Below are 20698 nucleotides of genomic sequence, written 5' to 3'. Positions count from 1 at the left end.
GACGAAAAATATATTCATTTAATCATAACTAGCGAGTTTGAGTAGTTTCAAAATATTTAAGGATAATCTTATTCACATTCATTTTTACTTTTTACATATCATTGTTTAAAGCAGAATATTGTTCGTGTAAAAGAAATGGACTAATTGACTTCGAATTTACCAATATCATTCCCAATAAAATTAACGCTTATTTTTACTATATATAAAAAAAAAAAAAAAAAAAACTAAATAATAAATAACAAGCTTCCTCCCAGGACAAACAATGGCAAACCTTCAGTCCAATGATACTGATTTGCCCCAGAAAATGAGAAAACCAACGGCAAATCCAAACTCGATGTGGAATTTTAGCACGCTAGAAGTTGTTTCTCCTATAAACAAAGCAACCGCCTTGAGGGAGAGAGGAAACGAATTCGAAACTGTACATAGTTCCTAACGTAGGTTATGCTCGCTCGCCGCCTCTCCACATTGTTCTTCCCCTCAACCCCAAACTCTCTTGGCCTCAAATTTCAGAATCCGTGCAGACGAGTCAGACCTTGATAGACGCATATTTCTCGCCCATCACCCCACCTTTCTGTTTTTGGAACTGTATGTACCGCAATGTGCTGGCGAAAAATGCATCTGGGGCTGGATTCGCGTTTGCAGAGTCACCTTGCATCTCATTTTTAATTAAATCCACTAATCCCTGGATTGCAGCACTTGTAATCTGGGGGTTTCCTTTCTCAAAATAGTAGAGGTACCTGTTGCATAACTCACAAGTCAGCCCCAAATTATACAACACACGCAATTTAGAATGACTATCTTCAAATTTGCAGTCAAAGACTACCGACTTGTTCAGTATCTCAACAAAGAGTGTGACTGGGACTGGCCCGCTGCTACCCCGCGTTGCGCTGGCCATCTGTTGAGCAGCATTTGCAATTCTCAATGCGCGTTTCAAACAAAGCAAGACCCTGTAACAAAAACCACTGCTTGACATGTAACTAAAGGTTTCTTTAATCACCATAAAGTTGCTTCCATGATAAAGACAAACCAACATGCCGGGATATTTGTGCAGCTGCAAATGAAATGCATCGGCATGCATAAATCCATGGGAATATTTAAGTCCAACACTGAGTTTGGATACGCTTACCTTTCTCCATCTTTAACACCATCCTGATCATCTACCCAAAAAAGATGTGAACATGCATACACCGCTCGGCACTGATCAGGTTTCTTCAAAAGCTTTGCTGAATACTGAGAAAGGAAAAACATACATTATGGGGTTTTACAGAAACAGATTGAAAACACTAAGGATCAGACGATAGGAGAGAATTATTACTCCAGTAGCCTTGTGTGTTAAAGTATCCCGATTCTCAATGCCAAATACATTCATCCTCTGAAGAGTCCCAATAATGAGATGTATTGCAGTCACCTGGGCTTTGGAATCCTAAAATTGAGGTGTACATTATGTTGTTAAATTAAACGGCTAAATGTCACACTGCAGTCTTTTACAGAAATGCTAGAACACTAGAAGAAACTTCCTTCAAATCTATTTAATAAACCACAAGATACTCTCAACCGGAAAGAAAAAACAAATGACAAGATATTGATAGATAAATTACCGCAACTTCTTCTTCGTATAATATAAATGCCTGAGTGAAGAATTCATAAGCAACAGGTTCCAGATCACAGTCATTAGAAGCCTGATTATGCATGAATAAAAAAAAAGAGGTTGAAACCAAAAGTAAGTCTGCAGCTACAACGTCAAAAACTAAAACTCTATTCTTTCTCCGTGGTACAAAAACATGCAAGATATGTTGGATTAAAACAAGCCTGCAAACCATGCTTTAACCAACCATAGAGTGGCGTACCTCAGCACATTCCAAGTACAATCTTAATGCCAGTTCGGGAGACGGAACTGAGGAAAGAGATTCAATGATCTGAAATAAGATAGGCAGCACCATTATTGATTATACGCACCAAGATGAAGACACGTACATAACGACCACATAACAAAAGGTCTTCCCCAAGGATTATTGCCTAACAAACAAACACTACGAAGCAACCAAGTGCATTCATCTAAATACCTGATTTAAAGTCTGAAAAATTTTCTTCGGTGTGGCAGGCATTTCTTCTCCCACAACCTCTCCAACCTGACCTTGCAGCCGCCTAACCAACTACAAGCCACAGCCAAAGTTTTGAACAATTCTTCAAAATGAGGACATTTTAATACATTCCACTACTTCGTAGTGAAAAGTGCATAAATAGACAAAATGAAACAACAAACATGTGATATATGACAAAGTGGCATAGCATAGGATACCTTGAGTGCAGATAATATAAGAGGAGGTACAGTAAAAGGTAGGCGCTTTGGTCCTCCACCCATTATATGCTTCTTGACCATACACAAGATCTGAAGATCAGTAATCATAAAACTAAGTAAGATTTCTCTGAAAGTTGAATCACAATTCACAACCAATGATTTTTGTAGATGGAAGCAGAAGCTTCAAGTAACATTAGCATCACAAGAAACTATAAAACATACAACAGATCAACAACTTACCTTAAACATTTCTTCTGGATCATCATTATAAAGCATGTGTATAAGGCGAGCAACAGAATTTTGTTCATCCGCAAAATCCTCTTCATCAAGCTAAAAGTAGACAATAGCACCAAAAGAATAAACCAAGGGCGGCCAAAAAATAAACAAAAATAAAATCAGCAAGTGTTTCAAAAGAAACTAAGTTTACATTAAAATACAAAAAAACTCATGTGGATCTAGTAAGTTAAATTTTGAATTGCACCTCATCTGCAGAAGTAGAATCCAAGTCCTTGATGAGCCCTTTAATTAATTCAAACAACACCTCCACCTACAAGAAGCAATATATCACATTCTTAAGAAGAAAATATTGATAAAATAGAAGAAACAGAAGATGCATTCGTACCTTATCAGCTGTGGAGATACAAGAGTTGTTCTTCATAATGCTTTGGATAATGACCATTGCCATGACTTTATTTGTTCCATTATCAAGATAATCCATAACTCGAGGATAATTAGAAAGTGTGAGGGCTGTGACAATGTCATCGTATTTCTCCAAGGGAGCACTCAACAGTGCAACAACCTGTTTTGTTGCTCTATGGTCTTCAAGTTTGGTTTCTCCGGATAGCTTCTTAACACATGCTCCCTGAAAAAAAAAATTAAGATTTTAATTATCACCAGTTACCTTTGTTGTTACAAAACATGGCCCACATAATCCATCTTGAAATGAAATTCAAAAGAAGATTGCATCCATGTTGCATGGCTATGTTGACAGGCTGGTATACCCCATCAAAAGGCATGTAGTTTGGGAAAATTTATAGTAACTAAACATATTTTTTTGAAGACCTTACCAGTACTTGATCCACATAATCAAGGCGATCAGGATGAACACGGAGGGTAAATGTAAGAAGAGAGACATACAAAGATATGGCTCCAACAATAGGCATGTCCGTCTGTGCTTCTATCACCTGAAATTTAAATATAGGTGATATATTAAATTAGCACACACTTCTAGACATCAAAGATACGTATGTTTCATGCTTAACACGAAACAACAAATGGATCCTATCTAATAAAGAGGCTGTTGGTTGGACAACAAATTAGGTAGTGTGCAATTTTCAATAAATAAGAAGTCACCCCCAAAAACATCTGTCCATATTGTACTCTGCCTCCATTACTACATCCTTTTAGCAAAAAAATTATCGCTTTGTCCATTCATTGTTTTCCCTTGGCATACTACATCCTTTTAGAAATTCAAAACGTTCACTTTGGACTTTTTCTACAACAAAATTTTAAATAAATACTGCAGAAAGTGCACTGAATTGCCAATTATTACTTGCTGGATCGAAGTGTAGTTGAGAGAGTAGCCATCAATGTAAACATTTACTTCAACGAACTAAGGAACTTACCCACCCAATGGCACTGCTTAATTTAGCGAAGGCTTCCACTTGAAGAAATTCAGGTAATACCTTGAACGAAAATCCACAATCATCAAAATTACAACACCCAGAAAGAGAGAAAGGCCATAACAAGAATGAAAAACAGAATAAAAAATTGCAGAAGCGTGACTCAAAAGATAACTTCTAGATAACTCACATCTGTACTTGACGCAGCATAGTTTGATAACCTCTCCATTAATTGAGATAACACAGTCTTGATATCAACTGTTGGCTGCATTTGAAAATATATAACGCTGAGGGTAAATGAGTTAAAAGGTTGCTTTATTGGGTATAATATCTCGATATGAATAAACGACAATATAAGGCTGCTATGACCCACAAGAAATCGAAGCAAGTGGCCAATTTGGACTCTGTGGTTTGAGCTGTTATTTCAACTATACATTCGACCAAGCAACCATTGATTAACATATGCATTTATCATTACATATGTACTCAAATAAATAAATAACCATGCATAATCATGTGAAAGTAAAAAAAATGAGAGAAAAATGACACTGCTACGCACCTGAAGCTGGGGGAAGGCAGCCAACAATGTCTCCAGTGTCTGCAAGTGGTACTCATCTGGAAAGACCTGGATTATGCAATCCATCAAATAATATTGGGCCAGCTCATCTTTACAGTTGATAACCTGCGCACACCAATTTGGATAAAAGTTTGAAATATTAGAAAAGGAACATTGAAAGTATTCAAGAGTTGACAAAAAGACAATCTTATTAAGAAGGGGAGCAGATTAAAGAACCTGTTCTAATACTCTAGGAAGAACAGTGGCTTTGTACATTTCAAGTTCCACACCCTCTATCTGACTGAGAACATGGAGATTCTTCCCAACCTACCAAGACAATTCAGAAAGGTGTAATTTCTCTATTACAATGTGTTATGCAATGATTCATCTGCTGATAGGTTCAGATTTTTGATATTACAAGATCACGAAGTTCGCTTCTTTCCTTTTCGCGCTTCTCTCTCACATGACCAGGTCCCTGCAGACCAGAAAGCCCAACAGAAGGCTTCAACTCAGGATCGCCAAAGAGTATGAATGATTCACAAGCACCATAAGACCTGCATGGCCAAAAATCATGCCCTCATGGTTCATTTTTACCTCTATGGCATGCAAGTACTCTGGTGCCATGCATATTCAGACATTAAAGCAGATAAATTTCATAGATGTCAAACAAACCTGATACTGCATTCGAACCCAAAGCTTATTCATTTCTGTAAAATTCTGTAGCACAAAATCTACAGCATCCATGACAGTGTCAGCATCCCTGCAATGCAAGGAGATTAAAATATGACTCAAATCAAGCAACATGATATCCATGGATTCCATAAAAAGCCAATGTTATTAAACTCAAAGCTTACTGCTAGCCAAAACCACCCCCATCAAAGAAATTTTTTGCATTTTCGACAATAGAATTTTGCTCCAGCATAAAACGCATTCTGATTTATTTCTGGTCATCAAATCGTTCTCCATTTTATCAATGTATGAAGAAACAAATCTAACCACTAAAACAATCTTACCCTTCATACTCAGAACCAATATCAGGCAACTTGTCTCTGCTGACTTGAGAAAGATAGCTTCTTAAAAAGAGCCCTCGAATTGGATGCTGAACGCCGCGACACATTTCGACAAGATCTTTAAGTACGTCCTTGGCTGGCGCTTCCTTAGATTTAATGTACACGGATCCTACCGTACATAGCAGATACCTGTTAAATAAGCAACATGAAATTCACATACACTGACCGAGCTGAAACAACAAGAATAAAACACTCACTGCACTAAAAGCTATTTACTTTCGAGAAACGACAACATTTCCCAGCAAGAATTTGATGCTTTCAACAATGTATGACTTACAATCTTGGTAAAATGTTGCCGGCATGCTGAACAAGTTCGTAGAGATCGATGATCGAAACGCCGTGTCTGCTCTCGTCCTTGAAGAACATCTCCAGCCTCCTCAGCTCATCGAAAGCTCGCATATCTATTAGAATCAAGAATCCAAATCAAAACTCGGATCAGGTCAAAGGTTAGGAATCGGGCGAAGAACGTGAGAGCTTACAGAGATCGTAGTATTTGTGAGGCGAAAGCCGAGAGGTTCTGAGCTCCGACAGCATCAGGGCCGAGAATTTGAGGGCGTCTCTGAGATTGTTGGCGTCCTGCGAAAATTGAAATGTGAAATCGGACAAGATGGCGGAGAATTAGGGTTTTGGGAGAGGAAAATGTGATTGGGTGAGAAATAGTACCAGAGCGCGATGCATGTAGAAGGCATGGTGTTGAATGCCGGCGATGCCTTCCGCCAGCCATTTCTCTTCGTCTCCGATTACGTCGGATCTCATTTTCTCCCTCCCTCCTCTTCTAGCCGAAAGGCGGCAACCAATTCGTCGGAGGAACGCTGAATTTTTGTTCTTTTATTCCGTTTTGGTTATTTGGGAACGTTGAATGTTGGTTTTTTTTGTTGTTGCAGTTGAATGTTGGGTTGCTCATGCATAACTGGGATGGGATGGGACCCCACTTAATCTTGACAATGACAGTGTAGGCAAATTGGATTGGAATTTTTTATTTCGATAACATTGAACTTTAAAAAACTCTAATCAAATCTGAAATTCGACATCCGAATCATTATTAGGTTTGATTAGAAATCGAACGTGGCTTCAATGTTACGTAATAATCGTGTTATATTTGTCTTAGCCATTAGATTTGATTTTCATTATCGTTAAATTTTATTGAATAATCTATTAAAAGTTTTACTTTTTTCTCTAACATTTTAATTTATGTGTTATAGATGAATCTAGAAGTATAAAAGGCTTCTTTTAATCAAAGAAATACCCTCAATCTTGGGTTGTTTCCTTTTCTTATCAACTCCGTATTGTTGTTTCCTTTTCTGCAATCTTGGGTTGTTCGCCTCTTTTACTATAACTAACCCTTCTTTATCGTTAATGCTTATTGAGTACCTTGGTTTTGTGGGAACTGGATCCTCTCCTGAGTTTAGGTTAGGTTCAGGAGTCTCCTGACCAACACACAAGAGTCGTTGAATTTTGATCAAATGACTACAAATTTAACGGCTACAAACAGAGAGCCTTCTAAAAATTATAATAATTATAACCGTTGGATCAAAATCCAACGACCTTTATGTGTTGGTCAGGAGGCTCCAGAGCCCAAAGCTCAGGAGATGATCAAATTCTGGTTTTGTGAGCTTTCTAAACGTTTTAGTAGTTTTTATTAAATTATTGACTTTTCATTGAGATTGAGAATTTAAGAAGTTACTTTTGAATATTACAATGAGATGGTAGCGTATAGAAAACTGCAAGTATATGATAATTATGAGTTATAAATTTTTAAAACTTTCTAGTATGCGCTAGTGTACAGTTTGCGATAATTTTTTTATTTTTTATTATTGAATCAATGTTTGTTAATTTGTGAATTTTATTATCGAATCACATATCATATATTGAAGCATGGTAGACTTTTCGAGAATTTAGAATAATTGCATTTGGGTGGTGACGTGGAGAGGCAGCACTGTAGCCTGGTCAAAATCGAATGGCAGTAGCTCTGACTTACCCAAGACCAGTCACATTAGGTGTACCAATCCTTTATTCGGCTGCAATTCAGGTTTTCAGCCCAAATGGTACATGAGATTATTATAACCCTTTATTTTGATCCTTGTAATTTAAAATTAATAAAAATGGTACTTAAAATTGTACACTGTTAATTATTTGGTTCTTTAAAAAAAAAAATTCCGTAAAATTGAAAAACCCACCTATCAAGTGAAGAAGTTGATTTGATAGAAATACCCTCAATTTTACAAAAAAAAATTCATGAAACGATCAAAATGATAGCAGCAAATATCTCACAGACAAGATAAGAAGTTATGCTTAATATAAGAGAGCATTTTTGTTAAAAAACCTTAAAAAATAGTTTTATGATTAGGTGCGTAAGATTTTTGCACGAAGAAAACGACTTAGCCGTCAAATATTCAAAACAAAAAGTTCCGGGTCAACTTTACCAGTCTTTCATTCTATCCTCTTGTGTTTTGTTCTTTATTAACATAATTGCAACTCATGAATTTATTAGCTCACCCTGTATTTTCCTTTGGATTTTGGTAAATATTTGTTTAATTAATTCATAAAATTGTCAAATTTTTAACATGCTAAACGTTAACTTCTCAGTTAGGTATGATAAAGAATTCTGTATGTATACAATATTTTCTAGGGAGCATCAGCATACATTTAAAGGAGACCGGGACTTTGAAGTTTGAAAGGTTGACTGAAGATCAACGAGGGGCTAACTATTCACTTTATCATCTTCATTAATCTTCCGAAAACTCAAGTTTATCGATGCACGATTCATTAGGTTCCAATTACCGAGACAGTTGTGATGAAGCGCTTTTGAGCTCCACTTGTCCATTCAAAACAGAGATGCCAGAACCAGCTCTTGGATGGCCTCTTCAGAGACTAACTGTTAGTCCTCTGAGGCTGAGCCAGGAAGCTCGCCGAAAATCGGATAGCTTCGACATGTTTTCCGAGAGAGAGGATGATGAATCACCGTTGTCGAGGCCGGGTTGGCCTCTCTTGCGGATAGCAGCTGCCTCAGCGGAAACGATGAGTACCACTCCTATGAGAGAATTCAAATCCAGAGAAAACATGTCCGTGGTACAGTGGGTGATGATGGACCTGCCTAGGCGTCGATTTCTTTCGGTAAATTCACAGCCGCAGGAAGGTGATGAAATTTGCTCGACAGTAGCACCAACACAGCTTTCTGATGAATTGGAGTTTCTCACCGCAGAAAACTCAGAAGGTTGCAAGGTTTTCAGCTACGCGGAACTTAGTAGCGCAACTTGTCACTTCTCGACAGGTAAATTAAGTGCTCGTTTGGGCTGTTTTTGTAAAAGAAACTTTTGCTCATAAGTGCTTTTATTAAAAACACGTTCCTGCTCGCTAGAATTTAAACAATTGGTTTGTTAACAGAAAATCTTATCGGCGAGGGAGGGTGCAGCAGCGTGTACAAAGGGTGCCTTGGAGGCGGAGAATCAGTGGCGGTCAAGGTTCTAAAATCGTACAAGGAAGCTTGGAATGACTTTTTCTTGGAAGCCAAGTTTGTTTCTTCAATTCAGCACAAACACATCACTTGTCCAATTGGTGTATGCATGGAAGATGGCAACCTTATTTTGGTCTATGACCTCTTTCCCAGAGGGAGCTTGGAAGGAAACTTGCACGGTGAGAAATTAGAACGAATTAGTCATCAAACGAGACTAATAACTCGATTTTTAGTCTGTCTGAAATTCTGAATTCTATTTCGTTTCATCTTAGTGCAGGTTGCGGTGATGGACTTATACTTCCATGGAGCGTGAGATTCAATGTGGCGGTTGCAGTTGCAGAGGCTCTAACTTACCTGCACAATGAGTGCCCTCAGCCGATCATTCACCGAGACGTTAAATCCTCAAACATTCTTCTCTCCGACGACCTTCAGCCGCAGGTATATACATATATGATCTGCCTGCAGTACCTTCATATTTCACTTTCCTGCCAAATTTTACATTTTTGGGTTGAATCTCGAGTTTAATTTTTGTTTGCAGTTATCTGATTTCGGGCTTGCTACATGGGGACCGATGGATTCTGGTTGCGTGATAAGTAGTGATGTGGTGGGAACTTTTGGATACATTGCTCCGGAATATTTCATGCATGGGGTGGTGAGTGACAAGATTGATGTTTATGCCTTTGGCGTGGTTCTCCTCGAACTATTATCTGGTCGAAAGCCGGTCGATGCCGAGGCTCTGAAAGGACAAGAGAGTTTGGTCAAGTGGGTAAGCATTTTTATATATATCCCGAGCTTCTACATTTAGATTTTATGCATTTTCCGCATTGCTAAACAAAGTTCTTCGTTCAGGCAAGACATTCGTTAGATATTATGGATCTTAAGGCATTGCTGGATCCAAAGTTAAACGGAGACTACGATGCGGCCCAAATGCGTAGAATGGTAATGGCAGCAGGGCTTTGCATAAACCAGTCGCCTCGTCGTCGACCGGAAGCGAGACAAGTACTGAAGCTACTAACGGGAGAGACGGACGCAAAAGAGTGCGTCGATCTTCATGCGGTGAAATCGAGCGACGCGTGCTATCAAGATGAAGATGACAACCAATTCCTGGAAATCGGGCATCTTTCGGTTTCCGCTATGTCTGATACAAATGATGGGAGCATCAGCAGATCAAGTTCAACTGATACTGCATCTAGTGCAGAGAAACCACACCGGTACAAGTTGAAGGACTACTTGCTTATCCCTGACCGGTATTCTTTGCGTGAAATTTCTCCGATAAACATGTAATATGTACATACATATATATATGCAGAGAACTCTGCTGAAATTTTGAGCTCAGCATCGAACAATTTAATTACAGAAAAAGAACAAAAAGGAGACCGGTGTTTTTCGTATGAATTAGTCTTAAAATTCAATTGATTAACAAATACATCAATGCTCATTACACTGTACAGTTAAAAGCCGCTAGTGCTTCCAGAAAAAAAAAAGGAAGAAAAACTAGAACGGAACCGTGTAGGACAATGCATATATGCCGGCCTCATGCAACAATTGTGCTTTCGGCCACTGCGTGCTGCTTGTACGACATGAGACCTCACTATCAGCTTTAGATCTTTTAGACCCGCGTCTGTCTTGTGATGCTGTCCCAAAGAGCCATTCTTCGTCGTCATCGGCATCATGGAGGGCAAATTGGAACGGAGGTGGAATCCAATTCTCCATCACATTTGCACACTCTGAATCTTCTCTCCCAAATCCCTTTTCACCGGTCATTTCGATCCCCTCTGTTGTTGGACAAGACGACTCTTGGTCACATTTGGATGCGAGTTCCGCAACTCCAACAGTTGCCTCCGAACTATGAGGTTGATGGGATGCAGGAACAACTTCTGACCTTTCCGGAGGGAGGAAATCTGTCATTCCAGAAGAAGAGGGCGCAAGTGAGGCATCTGGTTCACCGGGCTTTTGCAATTTAAAGCGAATGATCAAAGGCCTCTTCCTCTTATTGCCACCTTGGTTGCCATCAGACAAGTAGCAATTGTTTTCAGCACAGCTTGGCAGCTCATGCTCTTCGGTAATGTCACTTTTCTCCAGCTTATTACCTTCATCTTCAACATTTTTAATAAACCATCCATTTGCTTCCACTTTTCCCTTCTCTTGCTGGAAGCACTTCTTGTTAACAAGGTTTTTCGAGCTGGGGACGGTAACATAATTGGGTACAACATTCTCCTTCGCCTTATGGCCTTGTCCCATTGTCCCCCTCTTGTCTTTGTTCCTATGATTCTTGGCCTTCTTCTCCGTCTTTCTCTGGGGCTTTTAAGGCACCGGAATAAATTTAATAAGATTGGTAGGGAAGACCAACGTAACATGACTAAAACACAGATGTACAGAAACCGCCGATGGTAATCAGAATTAAATCTCATTTTTTTACAAGGGTTGGTAAGATACAGAGGATCAAGAAACAACCAACACTATAAATCATTACAATGTTATAGCTTACGACAATTGTACTGTACCGTAGTGAGATACTTGAGGCAATTAGTGGTTTCAGGCAAAATTCGACATGGTTGGAGGAAGCAACTCAATTTCATTCGCCTACATCCAATTTCCATACACAATTCTCTAAAACTTGACTTGCCTAACTCTATGCTCAAAGTTTTAACATCAAATTTATCAAGTTTCGAACACCCAACAAATTTAACAACCAATCAATGTTTACAACTATAAACATTCCCATTAAATCAAAATCTCAGCAAACCACAAGCCCAAAGCAAACTTATATAAGGCTTGAACCTCCCAAAATAATTGGGAGGGTTAGGATTCCAAACACTCCCAAACAACACTCAACTCGAAAGCATGTAACAACTATGGGTTCAGATCCAAATCCGTTTTCACGATTGATCTCAATTTACAAAGCAAAAAACTTACTTAAAATTTAATAACAAAAGTTCATGATTTAATTAATTTACCCAAGAAAACGCAAGATCTATCTTTATTACCCAATAAGAAAACTCACAATTTTATCTTAATTACCCAAAAAGTTTCAAGATTAATCTCAATTTTCAAGATACCATTCAAAATTTGTCAAATTTTCCCAAGAACACTTATATTTTACCCAAATTAACCAATTTTTTCACCAAAAAAAAAAAACCCCCAAGATCCATCAAGAAAGATTCATCAATTAGTTTCTACAGAAAACCTATTAAACCACCCATCCAATCAAATCCGACAGATACAATACAAGAACACAATCGCAGACATCATATCACAACGATTTACATGCTGGAGAGAGATTAGGGAGAGGCCCAGAAAAATCAGAACCAAATTGCTCAAAAACCAACCTTAACCGGTTCAAACAAGTCCTCCCTACCAACTGCCTTCCTCGAATAGTCCAAGCCCACGTAGTTCAACCCCCAACTCATCATCTTTCTTTCAATTACACAAGAAATCGATACTTACTAAAAAACCCTAGCGCCCAGAGAGGTTTTTTGACGGCTATAGTTTTACTTGCAGATGCAATAAACGGCTAATAGCGTTGGTTTATATAGACTTCCGAATAACCGACTCTGAGTCTGCACAGGTTTAATACCGATAATGCCCTCAAACTTGACCTAGTTTTATTTTGGTTCCGTCTCTTTTGGGTTTTACTTGTTTTATTTGGGCTTTTTTAATAAGAAAAATTAATGTAAATAATTTGAAATTTTTGAATTTTAATTAATAAGATAAAATAAAAGGTAAAGTGAATAGTACTAAAAATTAATTTTATAGTGTGATTTTTTCTTAAAGTGAACAATATCAAAATTGATTTTTTCTTAAAATAAACAGTATCGAGAGTTTTTCAATAAAGTTTCATTTTTAATAAGACTGCTCCTCCTTTGGGTTTATAGGTTTAATACCGATAATGCCCTCATACAAAAAACGATTTTTTCGGAGTTGCATGTACTTGCCGACACCAAAACCCTGATTAAACCCAAACAGAGCTCTTCCATTTCAACGAAACCCAAAAGTTCGAGACTTGCGACTTCGCGAGGAACGAGAGAGCGACTGCAGTGATCCGAGATTCGTACGCCATGAGAAGGGTTAACGGAATCGCTTTACTCACCAGAGCAGCCATCTCTATGGGCGGCGCCACCACAGCCACCTCCGCAACTCAACACCGCCTGGTCCAAGCAGCGATGTTGAGCACGTGCTCGAATTCGAATCCGTTGTGGTTCACACAGGGGCTCGGCGATCGCTTCGGCCTATCGAAACCCTCCTCTGTGCCTCGCTGCGCGGGAGGGCACATGTGCTTCTCTGCAAACGCCGCCGCGTCTGTGGCTCAGGAGGTGCACCCTCACGTGAAGTCCCTCCCCAAAGACGTCGTGCTCTACCAGTAAGGAGCTTGCCCTTTCTGCAATAAGGTTAGAGGTAAACTATCTCGAATTCATAACTGAAGATGAAATTATCCAACTTTCCTTCCTAATTTGGTTACTCCCAGTCTTTATACAAGATTTCGATCTTAGGAGTCTACTTTCGCTTTCGATTTTATGCTCTTTGATTGCTTTAGCCGATGAATTTCTTCTGTATCACAGCCTTCTTGGATTACTATAACATTCCGTACAAAGTTATGGAGGTTAACCCCATCAACAAGAAAGAGATTGAATGGTCTGATTACAAGATGGTGCCGACCTTGAAAGTCGACGGCGAACAGATGGTTGATTCTTCAGGTCTTTGGACATTTTGTCACTTCCCTATAATGTGTCTAATTTCAAGTTGATTTTGTATTTTTTGTTAATTTGTTATGTTTTGTATTCACAGATATAATTGATAAGCTACACCGAAGGATCAATCCTGAAAACACCTTGAATAGCGAAGAAGACAAGAAATGGCGTGGGTAAGTTTTTGCTTCCACTATTTTGTAAACCTTTTTTTTGCATAGAACGAATGTTCGATACTACAAGAGATATCTCTTGCAGTGACTAGATTACCATTTTAATACTTGTATTTATTAGGTGTTGTGATCACGGGACTTTTGGCACGATAATAACTGGTTAACTGTGATGTAGGTGGGTGGATAAACGTTTAGTACATGTTTTATCACTAAACTTATATCGAACTGTTTCAGAGGCTCTCGAGTCATTTGACTACATCACCAGTCATGGTATGGTATCGTACCACATCGTTACTGAATTATTTCTCTTTATTAACGTCCCATATCGTCAATTATAGAGAATGCTCCCAATGTATATATATGTATGTGTATGTGGAGGCTCAATTTCTTCTCGTATGTGAGTAACTAGAGTTGTCTTAAACCTACAGTAACAGATACTCCTAAACTATCACTAGGACATAGTTAAGTTCCAACCATAAAAATCTGTTTCAGTTTGCATTGCCTTCATTCTCAAAACAATTTTGCACCTGTGCTCCCTTGCGGTTGCAGAGGCTTTGGATGTTCTTAATTAAACCCCGCTCACCATTCTAATTTTAGGAAATACAGGCTCCTTCCCCTAGAAGTCCTGGATTTATGCTAGCATTAATTCTTTTAAAATCTCGGACATGCAGGAAATTTCAGTTCATATGAAAGGATGGTAGCAAAGTACGCTGGAGCTGCTGCTACGTATTTTGTGTCAAATAAACTAAAGAAGAGACACAACATTACTGATGAACGTGCAGCCTTGTATGGAGCTGCAGAAACTTGGGTGGATGCTCTTAAAGGCAGACAATTTCTTGGTAATGTTTCATCTTAAATATTGTATACTATTACGCAAGACTTATTTTATGATCGAAACTGTGAATTTACCGGATGATCTTGTCTTTGAACAGGTGGATCAAATCCTAATTTGGCCGATCTTGCTGTATTTGGTGTTTTGAGGCCTATTCGGCACCTTAAATCTGGCAAAGATATGGTGGAGAACACGCGGATCGGTGAATGGTATACTCGAATGGAAAGTGCTGTGGGAGAGCCTGCCAGAGTCGGAGCCTAAAGGTGGAACTGATTTGTTGCTTCAGATATCACAAACAAATGACATCCTTTGAACTTTGCCTAGTATGTTACTGGTAATATGCATCGTGAGATATTCAGACTTCGCATCAAAAAATTTTATTTTTTATTTTTTAATTTTTAAGGATATGAGTTGTTATGGTTGATCTTGTTATTAATATGTACAAATAAAAAGAAAATCTGTCAAATTATTTCTTCGGCGTTGTCGACCCTTATAATTGTTGTCAAGATCATTTTCATCGGATTATATTTCACATGATGGAACGTTGCTACATCTTCATTTACTTTCCACCAAGAGCTCTATTGAAAAGCATCTCGACTCAACAATTATGTAATTAAAGTGTCAATAATATCAATATAAAAATGATGTTGATGATCAATAATGTGTTAATATGTTTGTTGATATTGAGTAGTTGAATGCAACATACTTGTCGATCTTGAATAATCTTATAAAACACATGATCAAGCGGCCTGGCCAAAGATTATTCTATCGTGAGAGACTTGGTTTGTCACTTGATGTAGGTTAATTATGCAAAACCGTGAGCAGCTTAAGCATAGTTCTCGCACGAAGATTGTAGTAGCTGCGTGGCAAGCCCTGCTCACGGCCATTCAACACGTGTCTCCTTTTAGTGCATGTAGGACTATGTCCACGCATTAACACTAATCCTCACTTAGGTATACGTAATGGGAATCAAAACATGGAATTGTATTCCGATTATGGACCACTCTTCCTGTGTTTACTAAATTTTAAGGAATCAAAACTATGGTGGGACCCACACAAAGTTTGGAATTCAATTCCTCACTTTGGAGGAATTGGATCCCTTTATAGTAGGTGATATTTGAGTTCCGGAAGAATGAGGGAACGGAGAATCCATTTTTCATACCCATAATGCCCTCACATAATTGCTGAAATTCCAATGATAAAACCAGCTCCCGTGCCCAACGCTAGTCTGTCTGCTTCTCCCTCACTACCGCCCCCTTCTTGTCTTCCAAAGGCCGTACCCACCATCATCTTCCTAAACAATAACGACAACCAGAAAACAAGATCAAGCGAAAACTGAAGAATAACCCATTTTAGTTATTTCTTTTTAACACAATGCTAAAAACCAAACTCCTCACATTCAGATCAACATGATATACCCTGTAAACTAAACTTCAAAGAAATTACATCACCACAACAGCCTCAAACCCACCGTGAATTTCAAATTGTTGAAAGATGATTGAGGCAGAGATAGAGAGAACGGTTGGGGTTTGGTTGGTTAGTTTTTTATTTTTAATTTTATATCAATTGACTTGATTTCCTATAAGTTCTTATAAAATATTTATTTATAATAAAGGGCATTCTAGTAATCATACAAGTTTTCAATCAGATTCAAGTGAATTCGTAAACAACTTATATTCAAACAAGACCATTTATACTCTGATTCCAGAAAACTGTAGTAAACAGCTTTAATGGAAATATGGATTTCAATTCTCCTCAATTTAATTTCTCCTCAATTCAATTTCCCTTCAATCAAATTCCATTTATTTTGATTACGGATTAGTAAACGGGTCATAATTTCTTCGTTTTTTATAAATCATATGATGATGTTATCTAGATTTTTTTTTGCTTTACACACTATTAATTTTTGTTATTTGTTTTATTTCAATTCATTTAATCTGACAATCTAAAATTAAAAAAATGTGTAAAAAGTAAAATAAATATGAATAACGGCACTCAAAAATAAATTATGACATGTTCGTAAGTTATTAATTATATTTTACAAATTATAACAATAAACAAATATTAATGCAACATGTTAAAGAAGTGTGAATTGAATTGGCAGAAATTTATAAAAATAGGAATAGGAAAAAGATAGAAATGCTATTCTGCAGCCTTTCCCAATGACCAAACTGACAATTTCTCCAATCTCTCTGATTCTCTCAATCCCCTCCCCCTCTCCCCTCTTCATAACTTCTGACCCTTTCCCGTCTCTCAATCTCTCTCTCTCTCTCTCTCTCTCTCTCTCTCTCTCTCTCCCCCCTCCCTCTCTTTCTCTCTCACTTTCTTTATGAAATCTCTGACCCGATCATTCTGCGACCCTTCTGTCACCAAATCTGCATGTGTACGTCGTAGTTTCCTGCCACCCCCACTTCTCTATGCCATTAAATGCTCCCATTGGTTTTCAAGCCGTTTGGGATTTTGGGCAACAGAGAAAAAGACTCCCAAAGCTCTTAACTTTCTTTTATTATTAACCTTTTTTTAGTTCCTTAATGAGCATTAATTAATCACATTAAGAAATATTTGTCCGTTTCCTCCCAATATATATAAACCACTCATTCAGTTAGACCAGAAACTCAAAGCAACAAGGAAGGCAAAGGTTATGCCAATAGAGAGAGAGAGAGAGAGAGAGAGAGAGAAAGAAGGGGTCATGCATCTTTTCTGATATAACAAGAACATTAAACCCTCCAGCTTTTCCAAACCTGCCCCATTTTGTTTCGTATTAAAAAGTCCCATGAAATATGTGAAGGCAAAAGATTAAGGTTGTCCGAGAGGAAAAAATATGGCAGTTCAGGCACAAAGTTTGTACTTTTCTGAAGATTGGTCGTCGGCGGCAGCGGCGGCGCAGCTCCACCCTGTTTCGGGCCTCGACGATATTTTTTCCGGCATTCCGAGCCCTCAGCCCCCGGCTGTTCCTCCTCCTCATCATCACTTTCACCTCCGTCTTCCAGCGGCTCAGAATCAGAGTGAGAATTTAAATACGACGGGCTTTGATTTCTGCAACCAGTTAGGATCTTCGGTTTCGCCTTCCACTTTCAATAGCTTTCTCCCAACGCAGTTCTCGGAAAACTTAGGGGCGCAGATGGACTTGCAAAGGCACGAGCTTGACTGCATTATTCAATTGCAGGTGATTATTATTGGTGTTAATTTTCTTTAAATTTCCGTCATAGGTTTCCTTTATTTTTCACGGTAATTGTTGGGTTAATTTTATTATTGCATCACTCTCGGAATTTCAAATAAAACAAGAACAAGGATTCAAATTTTTGTTCGTTTTTCTCAAACAATCACTTAATATCATTAGACTTAAAGAAAAAAAACGTTCTCTTTGTAATTTTTTTTTTTAAGTGGAAACGTTTGTAAATAACGGATACTTTTTTTTCTTATTTATTTATTTTCTTGGAAAACAGAGTGAAAAGCTGAAGTTTGCATTGCAAGAGCAGAGGAAGCAACAGCTAGCAGCTCTATTGAGCAACCTAGAATCCAGAACGTTAAATTTAATTAGGCAGAAAGAAGACCAGTTAAGACAGGCAACCAAGAAAACGATGGAGCTCCAGGACTGCCTGAGAAAAGCGGAGATGGAAAGCGACACGTGGCAGCGGGTGGCGAAAGCGAACGAAACAATGGTGATGGGCCTAAACAACGCGCTCGTGGAGGCCAGAGAGCGACTGGTTCTGGTCAGCAGCGAAGCCGACGACGCAGAGTCCTGCTGTGAAAACAGAGTAGTAATTATGGAGGAAGATCAATTGGCCGAAGAGAAAAGGAGAAAGTTGGTTTGCAAAAGCTGCCAAGCGCGGAGCTCCTGCGTGCTTTTTCTGCCGTGCAGGCATCTCTGTTCGTGCAAGTTCTGTGAAGGGTTTCTTGGATTCTGCCCCGTTTGTGATTCCACCAAGGAGGCAAGCATGGAGGTCTTTTTTGTCTAGCACGAAAAAGTGCCAAGCAAAACGTGCTTCCAAAATAGCATCACTATTTAGTTGTACTCTTGTGAATCATGATGCCTTTTGCTATTCTCCATTTGGGGTAGTCCTTTCAAATTTCAATATAGATAAGTGTATAGCAATTCTGGAAAAATGATCTGGAGATCTGGATCATCTTGTAATTGTGTTCGTTTATCGTACATTTTGCGGTTAGAAATTATTTTAATTTTAAAATTTAAAATTAAATATAAATATTACTTAATAAAAATTGACTGCATGATCGTTAATTTACGCCATTAATGTTTATATATTTATGGTGCTAGTGTACAGCGTGTTTGGGGTTTCAAGTATTGAATTTCATGATCACCTTTAGGATACATCCCTAAATAAAGTAATGTATATTATACGTTTTATGTGTTAGAATTTTCAATCTTTGTCTTATTATCTCTATAAAAAAAACTAATATAAAATATTGATGTGGCTTAACCGTGACCACATAAAACAGGAGAGCACGGAAGAACACCGAAAATGAGAGGGCAGACAATCCTTGTCCTATATTCAATATGCCATCGTTATATTTTAGGGAACTTTAACGAAAAGCACCCGGTACTGTTCACTTTAACGAAAAACCACATTTTTACACTAAAAAGTCAATCCTGGTACTATTCACTTTACCTTTTATTTTGTTCTTATCATTAAAACTCAAAGTTTTCAAGCCCTTTTCATTAGTTTTCCTTATATTTTATAGACCAACTAAGCATGGTTTAGGGATGTCTCTCCCAATAGAGAGAATCTTGGCTTTATAATTATTTACCTGATTTGGGTTGGAATGTCAGAGGATATGATGCAGGGAGGAGCGTGCATGCTTTTTTTATAAGAGTTTTAATAAAATATTTTTGATATTGTTTATTTTTAACAAAAAATTATATTTATAATTTTTTTTGATACTATTCATTATTCTTTTAAAAAGTACATTTCATTTAAAAAGAATTATTTTAAAACTTCTCATTAATTTTTTTTTTAATTATGTCACAAGAAAGCCAGCTCTCTGTCTCTGTCTCTGTTTATATAGCGTAAACAGAGAGCGTACGGCTGTAAACCTATACAACTGACAAAAGGAAAATGTGAAAATTTTGGCGTTTGTATTTAAAAGATTACAAGGACTGCAACTGTCACCACCGCCACTTTTGGTATCATAATTTTTTTTTTCTCTGCTTTCAATGAAGCTTGACCATTCGGTCGTTGAAAGAAGCAAACTTTGCAAATGCAGCAGCCCAGCTTCAGATGCTGCAAACAAAACGATGCCTTACTGTTTTCTCACTATGACTTTTTGTATAAAAAGAACTTGCATGCAATGATCAACTGTCGTGTGAGAAAATTAATGGACTCTTTTCGAGAAGGGAGATCTGCTTCTTCTGCTTCTGCTTCTTGCCGTGCATGGAAAATCTCAACGCTGATTTTTTTGTACTTTTTTCTTTCCCTCAATAAAATAATTAATCTCAAAGAGCATAAGAGTCTGGGACCTAGATTGCCTGCCCTCCATCGTCCCATCTTTTTCCAATTTTTATTTATTTACGTAATCACGGTTAAGTTACGTTAATATTTTATATTAATTTTTTTATAAAAATAATAAGATAAAAAATAATAAAAATATAAAATATTAACGTGATTTAATCGTGACCACATAAATAGAAAAGAATAATAAAGGTATGGGATGAAGAGAGCACACAATCCAGATCCATTTCGACAGAAGAAGATGGGCACCACTCACCCGGTCAGACAGCGACTGATCTGGCCAAGAATCTTCCATCCTCATTTAATCTGGCTGAGAACCGTGTTCCATTTCTCCCTGCAACATGATTCCATGAAATCCCATTCCTACTAGGCTTTTCGTGTTCCAATGTCGTGCGTCATGGAGCCTTTAGTTTTAGGGAACATTGAACAAGAAGGTCTGCATATTTACTTTATTGGTTCAGCTTAAGACCCTGCTGTCTACTTTCGGACAAAGTAACGTTTCGCCGTATAATGTTATTAATTTAATCATTAATGAACCA

General features: G+C 38.0%; 4 protein-coding genes and 1 pseudogene across 5 annotated transcripts; 3 read left to right on the top strand and 2 right to left on the bottom strand.

Moving 5' to 3' along the window:
* Positions 1-42: 42 nt before the first annotated feature.
* On the bottom strand, positions 43-6440 carry LOC126602384 (vacuolar protein sorting-associated protein 35B-like). 2 transcript variants are annotated; one of them, XM_050269227.1, is made up of 22 exons: positions 6211-6440; positions 6027-6123; positions 5825-5948; positions 5491-5676; positions 5150-5237; positions 4896-4952; positions 4715-4804; positions 4481-4603; positions 4112-4186; positions 3925-3984; positions 3367-3483; positions 2922-3161; positions 2781-2846; positions 2540-2629; positions 2300-2389; positions 2064-2153; positions 1848-1916; positions 1599-1679; positions 1316-1423; positions 1127-1230; positions 828-962; positions 43-737 (listed from the first exon to the last, which is right to left on the bottom strand). In XM_050269227.1, exons 1-22 carry the CDS (start codon positions 6301-6303, stop codon positions 527-529), a joined length of 2394 nt encoding a protein of 797 aa, XP_050125184.1. In that variant the 5' UTR covers positions 6304-6440; the 3' UTR covers positions 43-526. The 2 variants fall into 2 exon arrangements, with proteins under 2 accessions (XP_050125184.1, XP_050125185.1); XM_050269228.1 differs by having other exon boundaries at positions 828-947; positions 6211-6438.
* A 1704-nt stretch (positions 6441-8144) lies between these two features.
* Positions 8145-10336, top strand: LOC126604163 (protein kinase STUNTED-like). Its single transcript, XM_050271305.1, has 5 exons — positions 8145-8818; positions 8932-9180; positions 9279-9439; positions 9540-9767; positions 9851-10336. The coding sequence occupies exons 1-5, from the start codon at positions 8302-8304 to the stop codon at positions 10283-10285; spliced, it is 1590 nt and encodes a 529-aa protein (XP_050127262.1). The 5' UTR covers positions 8145-8301; the 3' UTR covers positions 10286-10336.
* Positions 10337-10383: 47 nt separating this feature from the next.
* On the bottom strand, positions 10384-12500 carry LOC126604165 (uncharacterized). Its single transcript, XM_050271306.1, has 2 exons — positions 12331-12500; positions 10384-11302 (listed from the first exon to the last, which is right to left on the bottom strand). The coding sequence occupies exons 1-2, from the start codon at positions 12412-12414 to the stop codon at positions 10496-10498; spliced, it is 891 nt and encodes a 296-aa protein (XP_050127263.1). The 5' UTR covers positions 12415-12500; the 3' UTR covers positions 10384-10495.
* Positions 12501-12945: 445 nt separating this feature from the next.
* On the top strand, positions 12946-15439 carry LOC126604164 (uncharacterized; annotated as a pseudogene).
* A 1511-nt stretch (positions 15440-16950) lies between these two features.
* Positions 16951-18861, top strand: LOC126602204 (probable BOI-related E3 ubiquitin-protein ligase 2). The gene is made up of 2 exons (XM_050269035.1): positions 16951-17857; positions 18138-18861. Exons 1-2 carry the CDS (start codon positions 17513-17515, stop codon positions 18648-18650), a joined length of 858 nt encoding a protein of 285 aa, XP_050124992.1. The 5' UTR covers positions 16951-17512; the 3' UTR covers positions 18651-18861.
* Positions 18862-20698: the final 1837 nt, after the last annotated feature.

This window comes from Malus sylvestris, chromosome 15 (genome assembly GCF_916048215.2).
Source record: "Malus sylvestris chromosome 15, drMalSylv7.2, whole genome shotgun sequence".
NCBI classification, from domain to species: domain Eukaryota; kingdom Viridiplantae; phylum Streptophyta; class Magnoliopsida; order Rosales; family Rosaceae; genus Malus; species Malus sylvestris.
This window is presented reverse-complemented; position numbering and strand designations above follow the sequence as displayed.

Bases quoted from the DNA above. Each gene is read 5' to 3' on its own strand.
- LOC126602384 (XM_050269227.1), bottom strand. From the start codon at position 6,303: ATGAGATCCGACGTAATCGGAGACGAAGAGAAATGGCTGGCGGAAGGC. The intron at 4,604-4,714 runs GTTCTTTAATCT...TGGTGTGCGCAG, and splicing joins TTCCTAGAGTATTAGAACAG to GTTATCAACTGTAAAGATGA. The intron at 963-1,126 runs GTAAGCGTATCC...CATGTCAAGCAG, and splicing joins GGTGTTAAAGATGGAGAAAG to TGGTTTTTGTTACAGGGTCT.
- LOC126604163 (XM_050271305.1), top strand. From the start codon at position 8,302: ATGCACGATTCATTAGGTTCCAATTACCGAGACAGTTGTGATGAAGCG. The intron at 8,819-8,931 runs GTAAATTAAGTG...GTTTGTTAACAG, and splicing joins AACTTGTCACTTCTCGACAG to AAAATCTTATCGGCGAGGGA. The intron at 9,440-9,539 runs GTATATACATAT...TTTTGTTTGCAG, and splicing joins CCGACGACCTTCAGCCGCAG to TTATCTGATTTCGGGCTTGC.
- LOC126604165 (XM_050271306.1), bottom strand. From the start codon at position 12,414: ATGATGAGTTGGGGGTTGAACTACGTGGGCTTGGACTATTCGAGGAAG. The intron at 11,303-12,330 runs GTTGGTTTTTGA...GTGCCTTAAAAG, and splicing joins ACTTGTTTGAACCGGTTAAG to CCCCAGAGAAAGACGGAGAA.
- LOC126602204 (XM_050269035.1), top strand. From the start codon at position 17,513: ATGGCAGTTCAGGCACAAAGTTTGTACTTTTCTGAAGATTGGTCGTCG. The intron at 17,858-18,137 runs GTGATTATTATT...CTTGGAAAACAG, and splicing joins ACTGCATTATTCAATTGCAG to AGTGAAAAGCTGAAGTTTGC.